A 23578-nucleotide genomic window follows, 5' to 3' on the forward strand; every position below is an offset into this window, starting at 1 on the left:
CTACCAATATATGCAAAGAAAAGGAATTGAAGATATAGCATATGTGGAGAATTCATTAGAATTGTAATGGAGATAGAATGTCAGGATGGGATTAGTAAGAGCTGGAGGTGAGCCCGAAAAAGATAGGGCTCAAGCCAGATGGTGAGGATATATATTTGGTAGGCATAAACAGATGCAACAAAGACCTCAGCAAAAAATTAACCTGATTGGATTTGGTTTTTAGTAATAAAGCTGATGGCAATGAATTAAAATGGGGGGGGTGAAGAAGGCTCTTAAATATTACAGATGATAAGGGCCCAAATTATTACATTTAAGATGGGAAAGTAGGGCTGTCTTGAGAAAAATATTAAGGTAAAATTAAAACAGTTTGTTGAAGAATTGAATGTGGAGATAGAAAAAAATCATTTGCTTACTGAAGTTTCCAGTGTAAGAAGTGATGGCTCAAATTGATATGGGAAAATGTGGGGTGAAAGAGAAGATTTATGAGTTTGTTTTGAGACATACTGAGTTTGTGGTGGCTAAAGCATTTCTAGAGGACAGTGTCTGGTGTACTATTGGAACTTGGAGATGTCAGAGTGGAAAATGTAAATCTGGGAGAATAATACATGAGAGAGAATTCCGGGAAATAGTGGATGAATGACCCTGGAACTGAAAAGGGAAGAACTAATACTAATAATAGTAGCTAACTCTGTGTGTGTGTGTGTGTTTGACATTTTAAATATATTTTTATTGTTGAGAGTATTACAGGTATCTCCCAGGTTCCCACCCTTTGCCCCCCCCCCTCCCAGCCCATACTGCCCCCTCAAGTCTTCACTACCCTATTGCCCATGTCCATGGTCTATGCATGTAAGTTCTTTATTTTATCTCTTCTCATCCCCCCGACCCCAAATCAGTCTGTTCCGTGCCTCCCTGCGTCAGGTCTTATTTTGTTGGTCAATTCATTTTGTTCATTAGATTCCACAAATAAGTGAGATCATGTGATACTTGTCTTTCTCAGTTTGGCTTATTTCACTTAGCATAATATTTTCCAGGTCCATCCATGCTGTCTCAAAGGGTAAGGTATCCATCTTTTTTTACAGCTGCATAGTGTTCCATAATGTAAGTGTCCCATAGCTTTTTTATCCACTCATCTGATGGGCAATTGAGCTGTTACCAAATCTTAGCTATTGTAAATAACATTACTATGAACATAGGGGTGCATATATTCTTTCTGATTGGTGTTTTCGGTTTTTTAGGATATATTCCCAGAAGGGATCACTGGATCAAATGGAAGTTCCATTTTTAATTTTTTGAGGAAACTCCATACTGTTTTTCATAGTGGCAGTACCTATCTGCATTCCCATCAGCAGCAGTGAATTAGTGTTCCTTTTTCTCCACATCCTCGTCAGCACTTGTTGTTTGTTGATTTTTTAAAATATATTTTTATTGACTTCAGAGAGGAAAGGAGAGGGAGAGATAGAAACATCCATGATGAGAGAGAATCATTGATCAGTGGCCTCCTGCACGCCCCCCACTAGGGATCGAGCCCACAACCCAGGCTTGTGCCCTTGACCAGAATCAAACCTGGGACCCTTCAGTCCGCAGGCCAACACTCTATCCCAGGGGTGGGCAAACTTTTTGACTCGAGGGCCACAATGGGTTCTTAAACTCGACCGGAGGGCCGGAACAAAAGCATGGATGGAGTGTTTGTGTGAACTAATATGAATTCAAAGTAAACATCTGTACATAAAAGGGTACGGTCTTTTTTTTCAATAGTTTTATTCATTTCAAACGGGCCGGATCCGGCCCGCGGGCCGTAGTTTGCCCATGGCTGCTCTATCCACTGAGCCAAACCAGCTAGGGCTGTTTGTTGATTTTTTGATGATAGCCATTCTGACAGTTGTGAGGTAATATCTTATTGTGGTTTCAATTTGCATTTCTCTGATGATTAGTTACTTGGAGCATTTTTTTCTAGTGTCTCTTGGCCATTTGTATGTACTCTTTGGAGAAATGTCTATTCAGGTCTTCTGCCCATTTTTTAATTGAATTGTTTGTCTTTTTGTTGAGTTGTATGAATACTTTATATAATTTAGATATTAACTCCTTATCAGATGTATCATTGGCAAATATGTTCGCCTATTCAGTGGGTTCCCTTTTTAATTTGATGGTGGTTTCTTTTGCTGTGCAGAAGCTTTTTATTTTGATGTAGTCCCATTTGTTTCTTTTCTCCTTAGTTTCCTTTGCCCTAGGACAGTGGTCGGCAAACTCATTAGTCAAAAGAGCCAAATATAAACAGTACGATTGAAATTTCTTTTGAGAGCCAAATTTTTAAAAACTTAAACTATATAGGTAGGTACATTGTTATTAACCTACCTATATAGTTTAAGTACTGTTGATATTTGGCGCCTCCCCCACGTTGCATATCCCGTTGCCCGCCCGACCCACTGACAGACACCCCCCACTTCTTCTAATGCCACTTCTTCAAAATAGACTCGCCCAGGCCAAAAACCGACTTCTGCGCATGGGCAACGAAGTTTCAATCGCACTGTATGTGCGCACCCGCACGTGGTACTTTGTGAAAGAGCCACACTCAAGGGGCCAAAGAGGCACATGTGGATTGCAAGCCGCGGTTTGCCTACCACTGCCCTAGGAGATGTATCTGTGAATATATCGCTATGTGATATGTCAGATTTTACTGCCTATGTTCTCCTGTAAGATTTTTATGGTTTCATGCCTTACATTTAAGTCTTTTATCCACCTTGAATTTATTCACGTTTATGGTGTCAGTTGGTGGTCTAGTTTCATCTTTTTGCATATGTCTGTCCAGTTTTCCCAGCACCATTTGTTAAAGAGACTGTCTTTACTCCATAGTAGCTAACTCTTATTAAATGTTGGCTATATGCCAGACATTAAGCAAAGGGCTTTGTGTACATTATTTCATTTTATTTCAGCCTCACAGCAATTTAAGAGTTAATACTACTATTATTCCTATTTTACAGATGAGAAATTGAGACTTAGTGATTTGCCCAAAGTCATATGGGTAGGAAGTGGTGCTATTGTTCAGTCCCAAAGAGTGTGATAGATATTTTTAGCTCACACTCTTCATTACTGTCCCAGACTATATTTATTAAGAATGTCTCCTGGAAAATGTAATGATGTTTATTTTTTACATAATGGGAATACATGATTTTATATAGCATAACTATATTCCAAAGAAACCAAAAGATAGGGACTTCTCTAATACATTTTAATAATTATAAAAAGAGCACCCTAAATATTATCTCTGGTAGTGATAATATTTCTCAAATTGTTTATCTGGGTATGAAAGTTATTATTTAATATTTTAAAATTCTTTAGTCATTCTTTTGGCTCTTATTTCTTATTACTAGAGGCCCGGTGCACAAAAATTTGTGCACTCGGGGGGAAGGGGGACCCCTCAGCCCGGCTTGTGCCCTCTCACAGTCTGGGACCCCTCGGGAGATAACGACCTGCTGGCTTAGGCCTGCTCCCGGGTGGCAGAGGGCAGGCCCAATCCCTAGGTGCAGCGCCTGGTCGGGCTCAGAGGAGGGCCGATTGGGGAGTTGGGGTGCCGCCCCTGTCATGCACAGAGCAGGGCGGATTGGGAGGTTGCGATGCCACCCTCAGTCACGCTCAGGGTAGGACTGATTGGGGGGTTGGGGCACCACCCCCTGTCACACTCAAAGCAGGGTCGATGGGGAGGTGCGGCGCCACCCCCTGTCACGCACAGAGCAGGGCCAATCAGGGGGTTGGGGCGCTTCCCCCTGTCACTCACAGAGCAGGGCCCATCAGGGGGGTTGGGGCTCCATACCCTGTCACGCACAGAGCAGGGTCGATTAGGGGGTTCGGGAGCTCCCCCCTGTCACGCACAGAGCAGGGCCCATCAGGGGGTTGGGGAGCTCCCCCTGTCACACACAGAGCAGGGCCGATCAGGGGGTTGGGGAGCTCCCCCCGACACTCACAGAGTAGGGCCGATAGGGGAATTGGGGCACCGCCCCGTCACACACAGAGCAGGGCGGATCAGGGGGTTGGGGTGCCACACCCTGTCACACTCAGGGCAGGGCCGATGGGGAGGATATGGCTCTACCCCGTCACACACAGAGCAGGGCCCGTGGGGGGGAGGGGTTGGGGCGCCACACCCTGTCACACACAGAGCAGAGCCGATCAGGAGGTTGGGGTGCCGCACCCTGTCACACACAGAGCCGCAGGGCGATCAGGGGGTTGGGGAGCTCCCCCCTATCAGGCACAGAGCAGGGCTGATCAGGGGGTTGGGGCACCTTCCCCTGTCACACACAGAGCCGCAGGGCGATCAGGGGGTTTGGGCGCTGCCCCCTGTCACGCTGATCCCAGTGCCGGGAGGCCTCGCAGCTCCGCTGATCTCTGTGCTGGGAGGCATATTACCCTTTTACTATATAGGATAGAGGCCTGGTGCACGTGTGGGGGCCGGCTGGTTTGCCCTGAAGGGTGTCCTGGATCAGGGTGGGGGTCCCCACTGGGGTGCCTGGCCAGCCTGGGTGAGGGGATGATGGCTGTTTGCAGCTGGTCACACACCTTTCAGGGTGGGGGTCCCCACTGGGGTGCCTGGCCAGTCTGGGTGAGGGGCTGAGGGCTGTTTTCAGGCTGTGACTGAAGCTCCCAACTGCTCCTTTTTTTCTTTTCTTTTTTTATTCTGGGCCAGCTTTAGCTCTGGCTCCAGTTCTGAGGCTTCTGCTGCTGAAAGAAGGTATCTGGTTTGTTTCGGTTCTATAATCGAAACACTGTATAATTCCAGCTCTGAGATCCTGGGCTCGCTGAAAGCAGGTTTCTGGGGTTTTATTTAGCTTCCATATTTGTTACAATGTTTCTTAAACTGCAAGCTCAGAGGCCGGCAAAGCAGGCGGAGAACGTTAGTTTCTTCCGTCACTGAAGCAAGCAAGCCTCATGTTAGTTTCAAGCTGCCTGGCTGCCGGCCGCCATCTTGGCTGACCGTTAATTTGCATATCTCGCTGATTAGCCAATGAGAAGGGTAGTGGTCATACGCCAATTACCATGTTTCTCTTTTATTAGATAGGATAATATATTTGATCAATAACTAGTTAATGTTTAAGTAAATTTCCTTTGAAAGTAGTAATGATTGGCCCTGGCCACGTAGCTCAGTTGGTTAGAGCGTCATCCCGGTATGCCAAGATTGCAGGTTTGATCCCCAGTCAGGGCCCATACAACCAATGAATGCATAAGTGGAACAACAAATTGATCTATCTATTTCTTGATCTTCCTCAACCCTCTCTCTCTAAAATCAATCAATAAATATAAATTTTTAAAAAGTAGTAATAGATGCCCTGACCGGTTTGGCTCAGTGGATAGAGCGTCGGCCTGTGGACTGAAGGGTCCCAGGTTCGATTCCAGTCAAGGGCATGTACTTTGGTTGCAGGCACATCCCCAGTGGGAGATGTGCAGGAGGCAGCTGATCAATGTTTCTCTCTCATTGATGTTTCTAACTCTCTATCCTCTCCTTTCCTCTCTGTAAAAAGTCAACAAAATAAATTAAAAAAAAAAAAAAAAGTAGTAATAGTTGAACAGTAGCTAAACCTATTTCTAGTTTATATTTTAATATAATTTTCCTGGGACACAAGTTAATTTTTATATCTCTTGACTGACCAAAAACAGCTTAATTCTATTTTTTTTCTTACCTAAGAGATTTGGCTACATTTCAATCTAATATTTATTGTTTTTAAATAATAATGACAGATGTTAAATAGTCTAATCACTTTATAATATACCCAATTTTGTTTTAATATCTATTGTTTTCACTCTCCCAAAAAAAATAAAAAATAAAAAACCTAAAATAAAAATCAATGGAAAGATATCCTTGGGTGAGGATTAACCAAAAAAAAAAAAAAAAAAGAGAGAGCCGAAACCGGTTTGGCTCAGTGGATAGAGCGTCGGCCTGCGGACTGAAAGGTCCTGGGTTTGATTCCAGTCAAGGGCATGTACTTGGGTTGTGGGCACATCCCCAGTAGGAGATGTGCAGGAGGCAGCTGATCGATGTTTCTCTCTCATCGATGTTTCTAACTCTCTATCTCTCTCCCTTCCTCTCTGTAAAAAATCAAAAAAAATATTAAAAAAAGAAAAGAGAGAGAGCTAGAGAGAGAGAAGCAGAATCATAGACTTTTAGATCTGATAATGGTAGTTAACACTTTGGTGCTTACTCCTGATCAGCACTTCACATACATCAACTAATTTAATCCTCACAGCAACCCTATGGGATAGGTAGTTTTATTACCCCTATCTTACAAGTAAAGAAACTGAATATTAGCATAGTTTAAGTGTCTCGCCCAATAAAATAAAACTAGTAAGTGTAAATAAATGACAGATCAGGGATTGAAACTTAGCAGTCTAGTTTTAGTACCTGTTCTTAACTCATTATACTGATATTCAAAGAATTTACAGCTTTCTCAAGGTCACTAGGTGAAGCACTAGAATTATAAAACAAGTGTTGTAATATATAATACTATGAAGGTTTTTTAAAAAAATGTTAATGAACTAATAAGCAGGGTCTATAACTCTAATCAGTATTTTTCTTTTTAATTTTAAGAATGAGAGAAGAGTTTTTTCTAATTGGAGTTTCTTTTTTTTTAAATTTTGGTGTGTTTTTTTTATTTCAGAGAGAGGAAGGGAGAGGGGGATAGAAACATCAGTGATGAGAGAGAATCATTGATTGGCTGCCTCCTACATGCCCCACACTGGGTATCGAGCCTACAACCCGGGCATGTGCCCTCACCAGGAAGGGAATCGAACAGTGACCTCCTGGTTCAATGGGTCGACACTCAACCACTGAGCCACGCCAGCTGGGCTAATTGGAGTTTCTTAAGCATAAGAACTTTCCCTTTACATATACTTGAGTTTTAAACTCGAGTTGTTTTGTTTTTATATAATTCATATAAAAGCACTATTTGGAAGCAAAAAAGTTATTTTTTGTAATTAGGTAAACAAGGTGAAATTAGATAAATCTAGACATAAGTAGGTGTTTTTTGTTTGTTTTTCAGAAGAAATTTTGAATAGTAAAGGACGTAAAACTCAGAATGTTTGATATGGTAAAGGCAAAAAAGGGATAAAGATAATAAAGAGGTTCCTGTTTTAAAATATATAGTAAAAGAATAAAGCATAAGAAAAAATCAGTCTGAGAAAAATCATTTAGTAAAAGTTATCCTTAATGTGTTTTAATGCAGCATTATAATTTTTTTCTGAATAACATTAGAAGACATCTTAAATAAGATGGGCTGATTATCTTTTGGTAGGAAATTTTTACTATATAAAATTACTTTATTATGGAAATGGTGATACTTTTAAAATAAAGATTATAATAGGCTTTGTTCTTTACACATATATAAAAACAATCGATTGTTTTTATAAAATCTATTTGGAAACTCTTTATTGCAAGTTTCTTTCAAATGTGGTAATGAGATACTACAATCTTTAGTTTGAAGATGACTTTGCCTGTACTTGTGTAATCTTGGGATTTAAAAATATTTTTTTCAATTATGGTTTATTTTTTAAGAGTTTAGCTATGTCTTGGATAAATGGTAATTTGTTAAGCAGGTGAGAGAAGGGCACAATCCAGGTAGAGGATAAAGCTTGTACAACAGCACACAAGCATAATGCACCCAGGGACCCAGGAAGAGATCTAGATGGTTACAACACTATGTGATGATAGAAGAGAAAGACTAGACTAGAGACTAAGAAAGCATTGAGACCAGGCTATAAGAGGCTTTGTATGCTACAAAGAACTTTAGCTTTGTCTTATAGGAGGTGAGCAACTTATATAGAAAATGAGACAAAATAATTATATTTTGGTACAGCAAAACTGTTGTGACATTGGTGTGGGGAATGAATCGCAAGGGACTGAGGCTGAATGAGTTAAAAGCCAGTATTAGTAGTCAAAGTGTGAGACATAAGATATGAGCTAAGAATGGTGATAGGGGGCCATAAAAAGGGGATGGCATCTCAAAATCTGCTTATTAAAAGGATGGATTAAGGATGTCTTCCAAGTTGCTGGGCAAATATTGTTACCTAGCATAGTAAATACAAGACAAACAGCAGGCCATGGCCAGTGTGACTCAGTGATTGAGCGTTGATCCATGAACCAAGAAGTCACTGGTTCGATTCCTAGTCATGCCCAGGTTGTGGGTTTGGATCCTCAATAGGGGGTATGCAAGAGTCAGCTGACAGATGTTTCTATCTCTAGCCCTCTCCCATCCTTTCTCTCTCCCAAATCAATAAAAGCATAAAAGAGAGAGAGAGAGAGAGAGAGAGAGAGAGAGAGAGAGAGAGAGAGAGAAACAGCAAGAAGCTTGGCGTGGGGAAATTGAGTTAAGACTTTAGCATTGAGTTGAGGTACCCATGGCGTATTATTTTATACTAGAGGCCCAGTGCATGAATTCGTGCACAGGTGGGGTCCGATTGGGGCTGGGCCTGTCAGGAGGAGGAGATGGTGGGACGTTGGCCAGCCAGCCCACCCTGATCAGGGCCCGGTAAGGGCCAGGCTGGCTGCGGGGAGGGGCTTTGAGCAGTAGGCCAGCCATCCCCGCCCCCAATTGGTGTGGGGGGCAGAGCTGGCTGGGAGGAGCGACCGTGGGCCAATCGGGGTGGTGGAGGCTGATCAGGGCATGGCTGTGGTTGAGAGGGGCAGTGGGCCAGCCAGCCCCACCCCCCAATGGGGGGGCAATTAGGGGTCAGCAGCCTGGAAGAGGAGTCATGGGTGGTTGGCTGGCCTGATCGGAGTGGAGGGGGGTCGATTGAGCGCGGAGCTGGCTGGGGGGAGGGTCCGCAGGTCGTTCGCCCACCGGCCCTGCCCCTGATCAGAGTGGTGGTGGCCCATCTGGGGTGGAGCCAGCCAGGGGGAGGGCTATAGGAGGTTGGCCAGCCAGCCCCGCCCCCTATTGGGGTGGGGGGGTGATCAGGGGTGGGGCAGGCCGGGGGGGGGGAGGGTTTGGGGACCGATCAGGGTGGGGTGGGGCTGGCTGGGGGAAAGGCCACGGGGTGGTGGCTGGCCACCCTGCCCTCAGTCAGGGAGAGGCCAATCGGGCAGGGCGGCTTGAGGGAAGGGCCCCAGGAGATTGGCCGGCCAGCCCCAGCCCCGATCTGGTCGGTTCGTTGGCCTCAGTGGGCGTAATAGCAACTGGTCGTTCTGATCGTTACGGTGTTATGGTCGCTGGCGTTTTATATATATAGATTAAATCATTTGCCTCATCTTGACCTCTTTTCTGTTCTCCATACTCAGATATCCACCTGACTACTTGATATCTCCAATTAAATGTCTATTGGGACATCTCAAACTTTAAATTGTTCATATTAAAAACTTAGTTTTTCAGATTGCTCAGGCTAACAACCTTTGCTTTATCCTTGACTTCTCTTTTTCTCCTACATCCAAACTAACAACAAATTTTATCAGTTTTATTGAAGAACCCAAAATCTAACCTCTGTACTAACTTCACTGCTACCACCCCGGTTTTAGTAACTATAACCTTTTCCCTGGATTATTGCAGTAATTTTCTAATTAATACTTCATTTTCTACTCTTAACTTTCTAGTTTAAATGGTCCTCTTAAGTTATATTGTATCACCCTGCTCATTGTAGATACCCTGATTTTTCTAATCAAAAGATCATTCTTAGTAAGTTTCTGTCTCAGAGCCTATTACTACTTCCCTCTGCTTGAAATGTTCTCCCATGTTGTAGTATAGCTGTCACTCACTTCTTTTCTTGCTCCAAATACCACCTTATCAAAGAGACTGTTCTTTACCAACTCATATGAGATAATACCTCTTTCTATTTACCCTCTGTCCTTCTATTCTGCTTTATTTTTCTTCACAGATGTATCATCTTCTACCACATAAATTCACTTCTATACCCATAGGAACTTATAAAGTAGCCAACATATACTAGACACTCAGTACATATTGAATGGATGGATGGATGAAAAATCCTGAATAGATAGTTGGATACATATATCTTGATTTATAGGAGATATCTTAACTGAGGGGATGCATGTGTGTGTTGTGTGTGATTTTATACTTATTTATTTACTCTATTCATTTAGTAAACATTTACTTATTGATCCTTTTTACTTTGTATCAGGCACTCATCCACCTCATCCACACAGTGGGGATAAAGATAAAAAAGCGCTATCTTTAACTTTAATATTTTTCTCTAGTAAGATTGTTAATGTATTGTTAAATAGCCTGCAGATGAAGCTATAAGACATGAGCTCATTCATAAATTTCAGGATTATCTTTTCTATTTTACTTTTTTTCTCAGGATACTGATCTCTTTGAAGGTAAGAATAGAGTATCCTGTTCCTTTTGAGTTCTTCCCACTCTTACTATCTCAACCTAGCACAGTGCTTAGTAAATTCTTTTAAATTAATGAATATCTACATATTAAAATTATAAAACTAATACTAATGGTATGGACAATGTAGGTATGTTGGAAAAGGAAAGGGTGTTTGTTAGATAATCTGTTTTAAGGTCTGGTAAATTTTAGATGAAGACAGCACCTCCAAGTTGAAGTGTTTAGTAAACTGGTTAAAGCAGTATATAGGAATATGAGGCTTAATTATGTATGATTGATTAAAAATAAATTTTTTATCAAGAGATGATATACCTACGTAAATATTCACATTTTAAAAACAAAAGGAAAAATCAGAAAAGTTAAAAAGAGAGCCAAAATAATATTGTGGGACAAAAACTAAGTAATCAGCAGAGAAGTCTAATAAAATATCCACAATATTCCCACATTTTTCATTTAACCAGTTTGTTATAAGCAGCCCATTTTTCAAAAATAAAATTTCACTTCTAATTTTTATTTAAACTTAAAATGTTTTAGAAAATTTTATTTTCCAACATAGAAAAACATTTTATGTGAAGAAAAATAAAAATTTTAATTTTATCAGGTGTTGATATAGAAGCAGCTCGAAAGGAAGAAGAACGGATAATGCTAAGAGATGCAAGACAATGGCTAAATAGTGGTCATATAAATGATGTCCGGCATGCAAAATCTGGAGGTACAGCACTTCATGTTGCAGCAGCTAAAGGCTATACAGAAGTTTTAAAGTAAGTATTACTTTTCACAGTTGTTTTCTTACTTTGATTTGTTTTCTTCTGTTCGGTATTCCTTTTCTTAAGATACCTTGCAAACATTTCAAAACAGCTTATAAGAGTTATTTAACATTACTTTACAGAGGAAAAACTACCTTGAATATTATTGCTTTCTTTCTAAAGCACGTTGTTTCACTCTCAAATTTTTATTATTTCACATTTGTTTCTTTAGTTGCAATTTTCCAGTAAGTAAATAAGTATCAGACGACCATTATCTGTTACCGTCTGGGCTAATAAATTATTACAGTCATTTTGGGGTTCCCAGATTGGCAAACTCTGGTTTCTGAGACTAAGAACAATGTCATATGTTAACATATTTCTGTTTATATATTCTGAGAGCTTAATTCTCAAAATTCTAAGAGTTTGGTTTCTATTGAATATTTATTAACATGTAATTTATCTAAAATAGTTTCTTTTTACTCTGTGTACTCTGGGTCTCAAGTGCTATTAGCATAATATTAAATATCAAACTGTAAGCAACTTAGACTATATAGGGATATATTTTGATCAGCAAATTTTTTTTGGAGCAAAGTTTCTTTATATCACAAATTTTTGTGGGTTTTATTTGTTTTTTACTTATGCAATACAAAGGTGTTGGCAACTAAGTGAAAAAAATAATTTAATGCATAGCTTTTGTTATGTGTATGTGAAAGGAAATAAGACTGGCCCTACCCAAATTTACTGTGTCCTTTATATTGCTTTTATTCCTCTTGTGTTTCTGATGTCATGTTCTTATTCCCTCTCCTCAGTAAAAAAAAGTGAAGCAGTGTGTGTCAACTATTCCCAGATTTCCTCCTTTTTTCAATCCCTACACTTCAATAATTTAAGCCTTCTCCTAGAGTAGTACAGTTAACTTCTTATTAGTTTCCTTGTCCCCTGTCTGGTTCTCTCTAATCCAAAATTTTTCAAACTTTCAGACTCTATTAGCAGGTCATGAAATGAACTTAGTGAGTCGCCAATAGCTTTTTTTTTTTTTTTAAATATACTTTATTGATTTTTTACAGAGAGGAAGGGAGAGGGATAGAGAGTTAGAAACATCGATGATGAGAGAGAAACATCGATCAGCTGCCTCCTGCACACCTTCCACTGGGGATGTGCCTGCAACCAAGGTACAAGCCCTTGACCGTAATCGAACCCAAGACCTTTCAGTCTGCAGGCCAACGCTCTATCCACTGAGCCAAACTGGTTAGGGCGCCAATAGCTTTTTTTAAAGAAAGAATTGGAAATATCAAAGGATATTGCATATGGTAAAGGTAAATATGATTTGTTAAAACTCTTTTTTCTGTAAACATGTAACAGTATATATATATATACTGGATTACACTGTAAAATAGATTCTAGACTACTCTCAAGTAGTCTTTGTAATTAGGTTATCCAGGCTCTTAAAATCCTTTAAGATTCTCAGTAGAGATTAGAATATATGTTATATTACTGAACTTAGCACATAAGACCGTTTGTCATCTGGCCACTGGCTCCTTTTTTAAATTTAGCTGCTATCATTGCTCTTTAAGTATGCATTATTCCATCTATGTACTTGAAATTCTGTCATAATGTCTTAATACCTACTCTTGTTTCTGTCTAGGTAACCTTTATTCACCATTACTTCAACTTGAAGGCACATTTCTTTCAATCTTTTAACTCAGTTCAAGCCTCTTAAGCCTGTGAAAAATTAAATGTTCAACCTCATTCATAATAAGTGCAGATAAACTATAATGAATTACCATTTTTATCTACCATATAACAAAAATCAAAATATTTGGCAGTATAAATGACAATTGAGCAAATTCTGTTAAAGTAACAGTTATTCTTTAGCTTATCAGTTCTACCTCTGGGAATTTTTTTTAACAGATATTCTCACTCACATATGAAGTAAGGTATGTGCTAGCAGTGTTGTTTGTAATAGGTGTAGGAGAACGGTTGAATGAATATGATACATCCTTTCACTTGAATACTCTGTAGCAATTAAAACACTATATATAGCCCTGGTCCTGTGGCTCAGTGCTGTAGAGCATCAGCCTGCACACTGGAGGATCACAGGTTCAATTCCAGTCAGGGGCAGGTACCTGGGTTGCAGATTTGAACCCCAGCCCTAGTTGGGACTCATACAGGAGGCAACTAATCAATGTGTCTCTATCACATCCATGTTTTTCCCTCCCCCTCCCCTTTCCCCTTTCTCCCACTCTCTCTAAAAATCAATGTAAAAAATATCCTCACTCCTTGGGTGAAGATTAAAAAACAAAAAAAACACTACATAAAAATATGGAAAGAGCGCTAGGGCATATTTTTAAATGTCAAAACCAAGGAGAAAAGTGTGTATAATCTGTATTTAACATCTTTTAGTTGTACTTGCTTAATACGCATAAAATTTCCCTAAGCATTCAATCAAAATATATAGTATGGTTATCTATAGGGAGGTGAAACTGGTTAAAGGTCAGCAGCAAGAGAATGACTTTGCTATATAGTCACTTATTCTTTTTCATTTTTGAAGCGTGTGAATATATTATTTATGAAAATAAATAAAAATACATGTGAAATAATAGAGTATCTTTTTCAAATGTATCCTTTTTTAAAAAATTTATCTTTACTGTTGTAAGTATTAAAGGTGTCCCCTTTTTTTTCCCATTGATCCCTTCTAGCCCACACCCGCCCCCTCCCTTCCTGGCTTTCACCACACTATTGTCTGTGTCCATGGGTTATGCATATCCTATATAATAATCCTATATAATAAAAGGCTAATATGCAAATTGTCCTCTTGACCAGGAGTTCAACCGGGAGTTTGACCAGGGGCGGGGCAGGCGGCCAACGGCCCATGTCCCCACCCCCACAGCCAGTCCTGTCCCCAGTCGCCCACCCCCACTCCATCAGGGACGGGGCTGGCCAGCCAACCACCCCTAGCCCCCCCACCCCACCCCCCGCCCCGGCTGGCCCGGCCTGATTGGCCCCAATTGGGGCAGGCCGACCAGACCCCACCCATGCACAAATTCATGCACCGGACCCCTATTATGCATATAAGTTCTTTAGTTAATCTCTTCCCACCCACCCTGCCTTCCCTCTAAGGATTGACAGTCTGTTTCATGCTTCTGTGTATCTGGATCTGTTTTGTTCATCAGTTAATTTTGTTCTTTAGATTCCACATATGAGTGAGATCATGTGATACATGGCTTCCTCTGACTGGCTTATTCTTCCCACGTACCCCTTCCCCAAAAAACACACAAAATTCCCTTTCAGTTGATTTTGATGTTTTTCAGTTCTGTAATTCCATTGCATCCCCATCACAGAACCTGTCTGTGGGGGTTGATTGTTGTTTTAAATTACTTACTAGATTTTTGTCCTTCATTAGAAGCTCTTTGAATGTAAGTACTGTCTTATATTTTTTAGTATCCTTTTATGGCCTGGCATATACAGAGAACCATCTATTTGGGGGTGGAGAGGGGAGGAATGTATTTACCTTCCTGACTCTTTTCTCTCCAAACAGGCTCCCAGATACTTAAAATTTTATATTGTTCAGGATATTTAATATTATAATTCATATTTTCTAATGGGGGATATATTTTATTATCTTATATCCCAGTAGTATTTCTGTCTCTATTATATAAATTTTCTGATAATTCATATATTAATGGACATATTTTTTATTTAAACCTCTGGATATATATGTGTTAGCCTGTTCTTTAAAAGATTGGTGTCTCCTGCTAGTGGGAATGCAGACTGGTGCAGCCACTGTGGAGAACAGTATGGCATTTCCTCACAAAATTAAAAATTGGACTTCCATCTGATCCAGTAATCCCACTTCTAGGAATATATATCCCAAGAAAATAGAAACACCAATCAGAAAGGATATATGAACCCTGTGTCCATAGCAGCACAATTTACAATAGCTAAGATTTGGAAATAGCCGAAGTGCCCATCAGCAGATGAGTGGATTAGAAAACTGTGGTACATCTTCATGATGGAATACTACAATGCTATAAAAAAGAATTCTTCTTTGCAACAGCATGGATGGGACTGGAGAGCATTATGCTAAGCAAAATAAGCCAGTCAGAGAAAGATAAACATCACAAGATCTCACTCATTTGTGGAATATAATGAACAACATAAACTGATGAACGACAATAGAACCAGAGTCATAGAAGCATTGAACAGGCTGTCTAACCTATGAGGGAAGATGTGGGGTGAGGGGGTAAGAGATCCACCAAAGCATTTGTATGCATGCATATGAGCCTATCCAATGAACACAGATGTGGGGGAGAGATGAGGCATGTGCTGAGAGGTGGGGTGGCTGGGTAGAGGTCAATGGGAGGAAAAGGAGACTTACGTAATACTTAAACAATAAAAATTTAAATAAAAAAGGATAACTAATAAAAAAATAATAAAATAAAAGATTGGTGTCTCTTAAAAGTTGGTCTGCAGGTAGGTGACAAGCATGGTATGAGAATCATATGGAGGACATATTAAAAAAATAGATTTACAGGGACTTATCCTAATACACTGCTTAATCCAAGAGGTCTGAGGTGGAGCTAGGGAATCTTTTTTGTTGTTCTTTAACAAACACTTCAAGTGATTCTGTTCTGGAGCCAGAATTTGATACCACTGCTTTAGATATTGTTAGGAAATAGGGAACTAGTACTTAAAACATAAATAAAGGAAGGGTTATGTATTAGCTATCACTACCACCTTCTGTAGGTAAAAAGAAGCCCTTCTCAAGTTCAACATCTTGGAAAGTAAGGTAAAGGTCACCAGATTTCATGAGTTGTAAAGTATTCAGTGTTTTGCCTGTGTGTGTGGAGCTGTGCTATGTGCATTTTATGGGCCCATTCTTTGCTCTCTGTGAGCTTAATTTCTAAGTAAAATAAAGGTTGATGTCAGTGTACAGTTAGAAGGGCATACTAACATAATTTGTGCAACTCTTTGCATTGTATTAAAATGTATTCCTGTTTCTAGCTTTGTTGATGATTGGATATCTGCTTTCTACTGCTGCAGAAAAGTAGACTGGGCCCCTTGGAATTTTGCTTTGTTTTGTTTGTTCCTAATAGTCAGATTGTCATTTTCCTATGAAAATTTTCCACGGTAGATCATAAAGATTTGTGAAAACTTAAACTAATTCCTATACTGTAAGGCAACAAAAATACTACAAAGTAAGCTTGCTTGATCCAGGTATATTTTTTAGATTATATTTAGCCTGAGATGATTTTTCATATGGACACCTGAAGACTTCCCTGCAATGAATGATCTCACATTGAAAAATTACAGGCTTTCCTCTGAAAATTTTAATTACAGGTCATATTAACAAGAAGTAATCAGTGTCACACCATAAGACTTGTAGTCACTAGGAATTAATTAAAGCTGAATGCATTATTATGGCAGTAACTCAAGATGCTCTTTGCCAGTGTTTTCTGAGAATTTCTTTTGCCCTGTTTCATTGATGTAAGGGTTGAACTATGAAAAGAGAACTATATTGCAAATTTTTGTTAACTCGCATGGTATAAAGCTATTGGTTACATTTGTTCACTTCTAGATTTTAATGATTATCTAACTTACTATAATTTCTTTAGACTTTTAATACAGGCAGGCTATGATGTTAATATTAAAGATTTTGATGGCTGGACACCTCTCCATGCTGCAGCTCACTGGGGTAAAGAAGAAGCATGTCGAATATTAGTGGACAATCTGTGTGATATGGAGATGGTCAACAAAGTGGTAGGCCTTTTTACTGTATTTTAAACATTTTAACTTTTAGAAATATAATTTTAGTCTTAGAATATTAAAAGAATATTATTTATTAATTAACATCTTTTTCAGCTACCTATGGTGTGGTTTTGGCCTTATTCTGCAAAGAAAGAATTATTACTCTTTCAGTAATCATATTTTCATACATATAGCCTAGATTTGGGTCCTTCAGTTGAAATTATATTCTTAAGAATTCATAACTTTAGAATATTTTGCATCTCTATATGTTTTATTCCATCATTATATTTATGAATTAGAACACATAAAGAAGTCAGTTTCTAATTCTTTGTACCTGATAGTCCTGTTAGCTTGGCTTACTAGCTACTGCTTTTTAACTGACATGGATAGTATGGTCTTATATCAGAAAAGAATGGTAAAAACCATAAAGTTTTATGCCAAATAAGATCGTTGAGATGCAACAGCTAGTCTCCTAGTTTTGCAGATGGGAAAAGTTTAGTGAGGTAAATAATTCACTTTAATATCACCCAATTAGGTAGAGTGAGCAAATGTCATGAATATATTCAAGTTATCAGATTCCTTATTAGATTAGATTTTTCTCCTCTGCTCCCTTTCAAGTGCCATCAGTGAGTTACCAGTGTCACCAATATTCTTACTAGTTCCCTCCCACTCCCTGTCAGTAGGTAATAAGTATCATTTACCAACAGTTGGTTTGGCAGAGCTCAAAACTTGATTCTTTTAGTGAGCTTAATTATCCTTAATTCCATTGAATATCCCTCATATATTGCATTTCATAGGCTAATTCAGTAATGTATACTAAATTACTTAGTATAGGTTCCTAAAATGATCTCATTTTTTTTTTTGTCCAGATGGATACATCTAATTCTATTGTGTTCATTAAATATGGGTGCTTGTACTGGTTGCTCTAGTAACTGCATGTTCTAACTGGGGATCTGCAAAGGGAAGAGATATACATATCCAAGATTTTCCCAAGAGTAAGTGTTTGTAGGTTGAGGTAGTAGTGCAGATTCATGTCCTGGTTGCTGACATAAAAGGATAAAGAAGCCCTCTGAACTTCTTTGTTCTTTCTGGAGTATTTTATGTATGTATTTATAAATTATTTTAAGTAAGAAATGTGCAGGCAAGAAAATCATAGGAAGTGGTGAAAATCTGCAGGAAAGTCAAGATGAAAAATGTTTGAGAATGATACATCTGTAATTATAGGTTTGCCCTTATAAATAAGTATCTTCAATCTAAATTTTTATCAAAACTTGATAACTTGCTTTGTCTATTTTTAAAATAACAGTTTTCTGTTTTGTAATCAGCATTAGAAGACAAACACATGTTGATACTATTTAATTTTAAGCTAAAGGCCAGCTAATTTTAGCTTGACAATTCATATTCCTCTCCTATGTAGAAATTCCCCTCAGCAGTTGGGATTTTTCTGGAGAAATTAGCAAATGAATATCTGTTACCTTCTGATCTCTGTTCTGCATTCCTGTCCCCAAATTGTGCCCCCATAAGCCACTTGTCCATTGACAAGGCGAGTGCTGATACTGGTTTATTCAGTGATAATGGCCTCCAGATGAGGACCAGAAGAGAAAAGCTTATTACTTGAAATGGTTTTCAAAAAAGGTTATATCACTTCCTACTTTACACATGTTATTTTGCTCTACAACATGCATATTACATAGTATGTATGAGAAAAAGTCATTTTATCGTATATTTGTTCTATCATTGTTTAGTTCCTATTCCTTTTAATTTATAATTATGCTCTAGGAAAAAAAAAACTACATATAAAATAATTTTGGCCCTGGCCAGTGTGGCTGCAGTTGGTTGAGCATCATCCTGTGCACTGAAGGGTAGCAAGTTGGATTCCGGTCAGGGCACATACCCAGGTTTCGGGTTTGATCCATGATCAAGGTGTGTTTAGGAGACAACCGATCTGTTTCTCTTTTACATCAGTGTTTCTCTCTGTCCCTCTCATTCCTCTCTCTCTCAAATAATTTAAGCAATCATTTTGCTTTATCTTGTTTCTATATTACTATGCTAGCAGTTCCTTGGGTCACCGTTTTTAATGTACTAGGTGTACCAGTTAATAATGCAGATTTTGTAATCAAAGAAAACATGATAATTTCAAGAAAAACATCCATGAATATAGCAGATGGGTTAATACTTCCCAGGCAAGAGCTTTTAACGTGTCTTTAACTGGTTTTGAAGTGTGTGATGGTTAGTCATCATGAAGCAAAATTGCTTTGCCATGTCTTCTGGCCCATTCTGGTCATTTCACAATCAAAGCATGGTTCAAATTGATTATTCGTTGTCAGTAGCGATCAGTATTAATGGTTTCACCTGGTTTTAGAAGCTCATAATACAACCCTACCTTCCTGATCCCATCAACGCAGAGCATTGTCTTCTTTCCGAAGTGATTTGGCCTTGCAGTCAGTGTTGATGGTTGACCTGGATCCCATCATTGTGTGTGTTTGGGATTTTAAAAATAAATCAACTTTTCATCACCAGTCACAATTCGATGCAAAAAAGACTTTCTTTCATGCCATTGAAGCAACATTTTACTGATGACTTTTCGGTTTTCCATTTGTCTTTCGTTCAGTTGATGTGGCACCCATTTTCCTTCCTTTAAAATCTTTTTCATTGCCCTAGCCCCATGGTTGGCAAACCGCAGCTCGCGATCCATATGTGGCTGGCTCTTTGGCCCCTTGAGTGTGGCTCTTACACAAAACACGTGTGGGTACGCACATACAGTGCTATTGAAACTTCGTGGCCCATGCGCAGAAGTCAGTATTTTGTGGAAGAGCCACACACAACGGGCCAAAGAGCTGCATGTGGCTCGCGAGCCGCAGTTTGCCCACCACTGCCCTAGCTTGTTTGCCTCAGTGGATAGAGTGTCGACCTGCGGACTGAGGGGTCCCAGGTTCGATTCCAGCCAAGGGTACATGTCCAGGTTGTGGGCTCGATCCCCAGTGGGGGCGTACAGGATGCAACGGATCATTGATGTTTCTGTCTCTCTCTCCTTTTCCCTTCTCTGAAATCAGTAAAGAAATATATTTTTTAAAAAATCTTTCCCATTTCTTGTAAATGATCGGAAATTGTTTGCTGAGTAACATTTAATCTTTCTGCAAGTTGTTTATGAGTTTGAAACACATTTTCATCCAATAATGCTTTTAATTGTTGTCTTCAAACCTTTTCGGTTGACCTGGACGTTCTTTATCTTTCGCATCAAAATCATTACTTTTAAAGCGTAAACCAGCGTTCACAAGTATCTTGAGATGGAGCATGTTCACCATAAGCTTCCTGAAGTATGCAATAACATTTTTTTCAAAATAAAGTAATGAATTAAAACTTCCTGCAAATGCTCATTTTTTGGCACGAAATTCGACATTTTTAAGCATAAAAATATCTATGTTGTTAACACCTTCAGCAAATTTAACATATGCAGTTTTGAAGCTTGTTGTCAATACAACAAAATAGCATACATATCAGATCACATATATATCAACATACGTGTAACTCCATCTATTGAAAAAAATCCGCATTATTAAAATTGCTACACCTAGTATTAAGGTATATTTTAATACCTTATCTCCTCATTTTATCACTTTAGTAGATCTTTATCTGTACTTAAGAGAATTGTGCCTCATAATTCCTTAGAATTTTTTGGTTTTCAGCTTATTTAAGACAATGCTAGCTTTTTAACAACTATATGAAGTTGTTATCTGAGTTTTGCAAATTCAGGAGAAACATAATCAGAGAAATTAATTTTCATAATGCCCTAATAATTGTTTCCTTTTAGTCTGCTAAGTTTTTCTGCAACTTTTCTTAGGTTTTGAGTTCTTATATATTCTATGAGATACTGACTCATAAGTTTTAAAAATATGATTTTTAAATTTTTATTCAAATTTTTTTTCCTTAAAATATCAAGATTTAATAGGAAGGGGCTGCATAATATACATAGGATTTTGAAGGCTTTTGTGGCATAAATATAACCAAATACAAGCTTTTTATTTATTTACTAGGGGCCCCGTGCACGAAATTCGTGCACTGGGTGTGTGTGGGGGGGAGTGTCCCTCAGCCCAGCCTGCCCCCTCTCACATACTGGGAGCCTCAGGCGTTGACCCACATCACCCTCCAATCGCAGGATCGGCCCCTTGCCTAGGCCTGACGCCTCTGACAGAGGTGTCAGGCTTGGGCAGGGGACCCTCATTTCCCCCCATCACTGGTTCTGCCCTCAGCCCAGGCCTGATGCCTCTGGCCCAGGCATCAGGCCTGGGCAGGGGACCCCCTGACCCCTCCGATTGCTGGCTCTGCCCCTTGCCCAGGCCTGATGCCTCGGCCAGAAGCGTAGACCCCCATCACCCTCCGATCGCCTGATCGGCCCCTTGCCCAGGCCTGACTCCTCCGCCAGAGGTGTCAGACTTGGACAGGAGACCCCCATCTCCCCCCGATCACTGGCTCTGACCCCCGCCCAAGCCTGACGCCTCTGACCCAGGCCTAACGCCTCTGGCCTAGGCGTCCGGCCCGGGCAGCGGGGACCCGCAGCTGCAGCGGCCCCGCGATTGTGGGCTCCGCTTTAGGCCCAGGCAAGGGACCCCTAGCTCCCGGACTGCCAGCTTCAACCGTGCCCAGCTCCCGTCGCTGGCTCCACCCCTACTTCCTGCTATCACTGGCCAGGGCGGCAAAGGCGCCTGATTCTCCGATCATGGCTGGGGGGCAGGGCAAAGGCAGCCCCAGAGCCGCCTTTGCCCTGCCCCACAGCTCTTAGCTCCCCCCTGGGTTTCTGATCACTGTCAGTGGCAGGGGGCTTCTTCCTGCTTTCCCTTTTGCCTCCCTGCATTGTGCCTACATATGCAAATTAGCCGCCATCTTGTTGGCAGTTAACTGCCAATCTTTGTTGGCAGTTAACTGCCAGTCTTAGTTGGCAGTTAATTTGCATATAGCCCTGATTAGCCAATGAAAAGGGTAGCGCCGTACGCCAATTACCATTTTTCTCTTTTATTAGTGTAGATAATGTTGCCTTTGTGACTTAGGCTGTCTCTCTTTTCATTGGCTACATTTTAAAATAGCATGTTATACTTCATGTTCAATCAAAACAAATTAGTCTTAATTGTGTAAGCCTGCCTATATGAATTTGTCTTGTCATTTGATAGTTTCTTCAGTACTTGTAGATTGAATTTTTTTTACTACATTTCTTTTTTAAATGATATCAAAAAATGTAAAGGTACTTTCAGAGAGTTTAGATAAATTCTTTACTAATAGAAAACATAATTTGGGGAAATATGTAATATGGAAACTGTAGAGAAAGCTTAAAAGTTTTTCTATGTGAAAATGGGGGAAATGTGCTCAAGTTATATTTATAAATTTAGTCTTGTTTCTTTAATTTATTTGCAAACTCTAAACACATTTGCTGTCATTTTAACTTACTACAAGTTCTGATACAGGTTTTAAATAGAAAAGTTTTTGTTTTGCTTCCTTAACTAATTAAAAGAATTGTTTTTACTAAAATTTACCCAAATATTAACTATGGTGCCTTTACAGTTGGAATTTTCTCCAAATGCAGTATTACAATCATTACTAGACAACTCTTTAGCTTCATAGCTGTCATTATAAAGATTTAAGTGAATAACAAAACCTGCTGTTATTAATGGACACAAGGATTGTTTTTCCTGATTCTATTTGAGCTTATTCTTATTTTCTGTAAAGATAATATAGCAATAGAGACAGATGCTGTTCCCACTTTCTCTTCATTAACTGGATGACCTTGGGCAAGTACCATATCCTCAGAGCCTGAGTTTCCTCATTTGTATAATGGGAATCATAATAATGCTTGTCCTGACTACTTCACTGTTGTAAAGATAAAGATCATACCTGCAAAGGCAATTTAGTTAGAGTAAATGAGGAAGGAAGAATGAAGAGACTGTACAAGTTAAACAGTGGCTCTAGTAATTTACAGATGTATTGAACTGATTTAAGCATTGTGCCCTCCTCAATAGTTTCCTGGTTGCTTTGAGTGACTGCTTATATGCCCTACTTTGTTAGTACCCTATTAATGAAGCATTTTAGCCTTATAGTAGTTACAGTTGGTTAGGCTTCAGAACTGTTTTAGTTATTTTTTAAAGATAATGGTTAAGTTATTGAGTTAAGTTAATGGGTGTGCTCTTTAAAATTAGAAACTTCTCAGTGTTTATGGCCTACATTTTACTCTAGTTTTTATTCTCTATCAGCTGCTGTTTGTGAAGTAGACTCGATTATTAAGGGAGAAAGTAAAAAGAAAGGTTAGTAAGGTGATCCTGTTTCTCTTATAAAAGAAAATTCCTTGGTTCTAAAATAACCGCATTGTACTTAATTACTGCTAAAATTTTATTACAATTTTTAAAAATGCTCAAGGTGCAGTATTTCTTTATGAGAAAGGTTGGTAAATACTTAAAATAATACTTATAAAGAAGCCAGTTAGATATTTCACATAATAACATGATCTTGAACACAGTTTGCTTAGCAAGTACTGCATATGTAATATTATAGATCTAATCATACAGAGAGAGTATGGTATTGCAAAACAGGGATTAATATGTATGGCTACTCTAAAAGTCACTTTGTAATTTTGAGCTAGTTATTTTGTCTCAAAGCCCTTTATTCTTTATGAATTTAATTCTCAGCATTTAATACTCAAGGTGGAAATGAGGAAAAAAGATTTATTAAAGCTAAAACTTTTGAACTAGGTGGGAAACATAGATTGCCTCTTAATTTCC

The 23578-nt window shown here is 39.3% G+C and overlaps 1 protein-coding gene across 2 annotated transcripts in view; it reads left to right on the top strand.

The window, feature by feature from the left end:
- PPP1R12A (protein phosphatase 1 regulatory subunit 12A) overlaps window positions 1–23578 on the top strand; it is a 163363-nt gene that overhangs the window by 82701 nt on the left and 57084 nt on the right. For both annotated transcript variants that reach the window (XM_081083374.1, XM_081083375.1), the window contains exons 4-5: window positions 10925–11084; window positions 16682–16826. In XM_081083374.1, the coding sequence (XP_080939500.1) occupies window positions 10925–11084; window positions 16682–16826 (305 nt within the window). The remainder of the gene's footprint in view (window positions 1–10924; window positions 11085–16681; window positions 16827–23578) is intronic.

This window comes from Myotis nattereri, assembly GCF_964212035.1.
Source record: "Myotis nattereri genome assembly, chromosome: 2".
Lineage (NCBI taxonomy): Eukaryota > Metazoa > Chordata > Mammalia > Chiroptera > Vespertilionidae > Myotis > Myotis nattereri.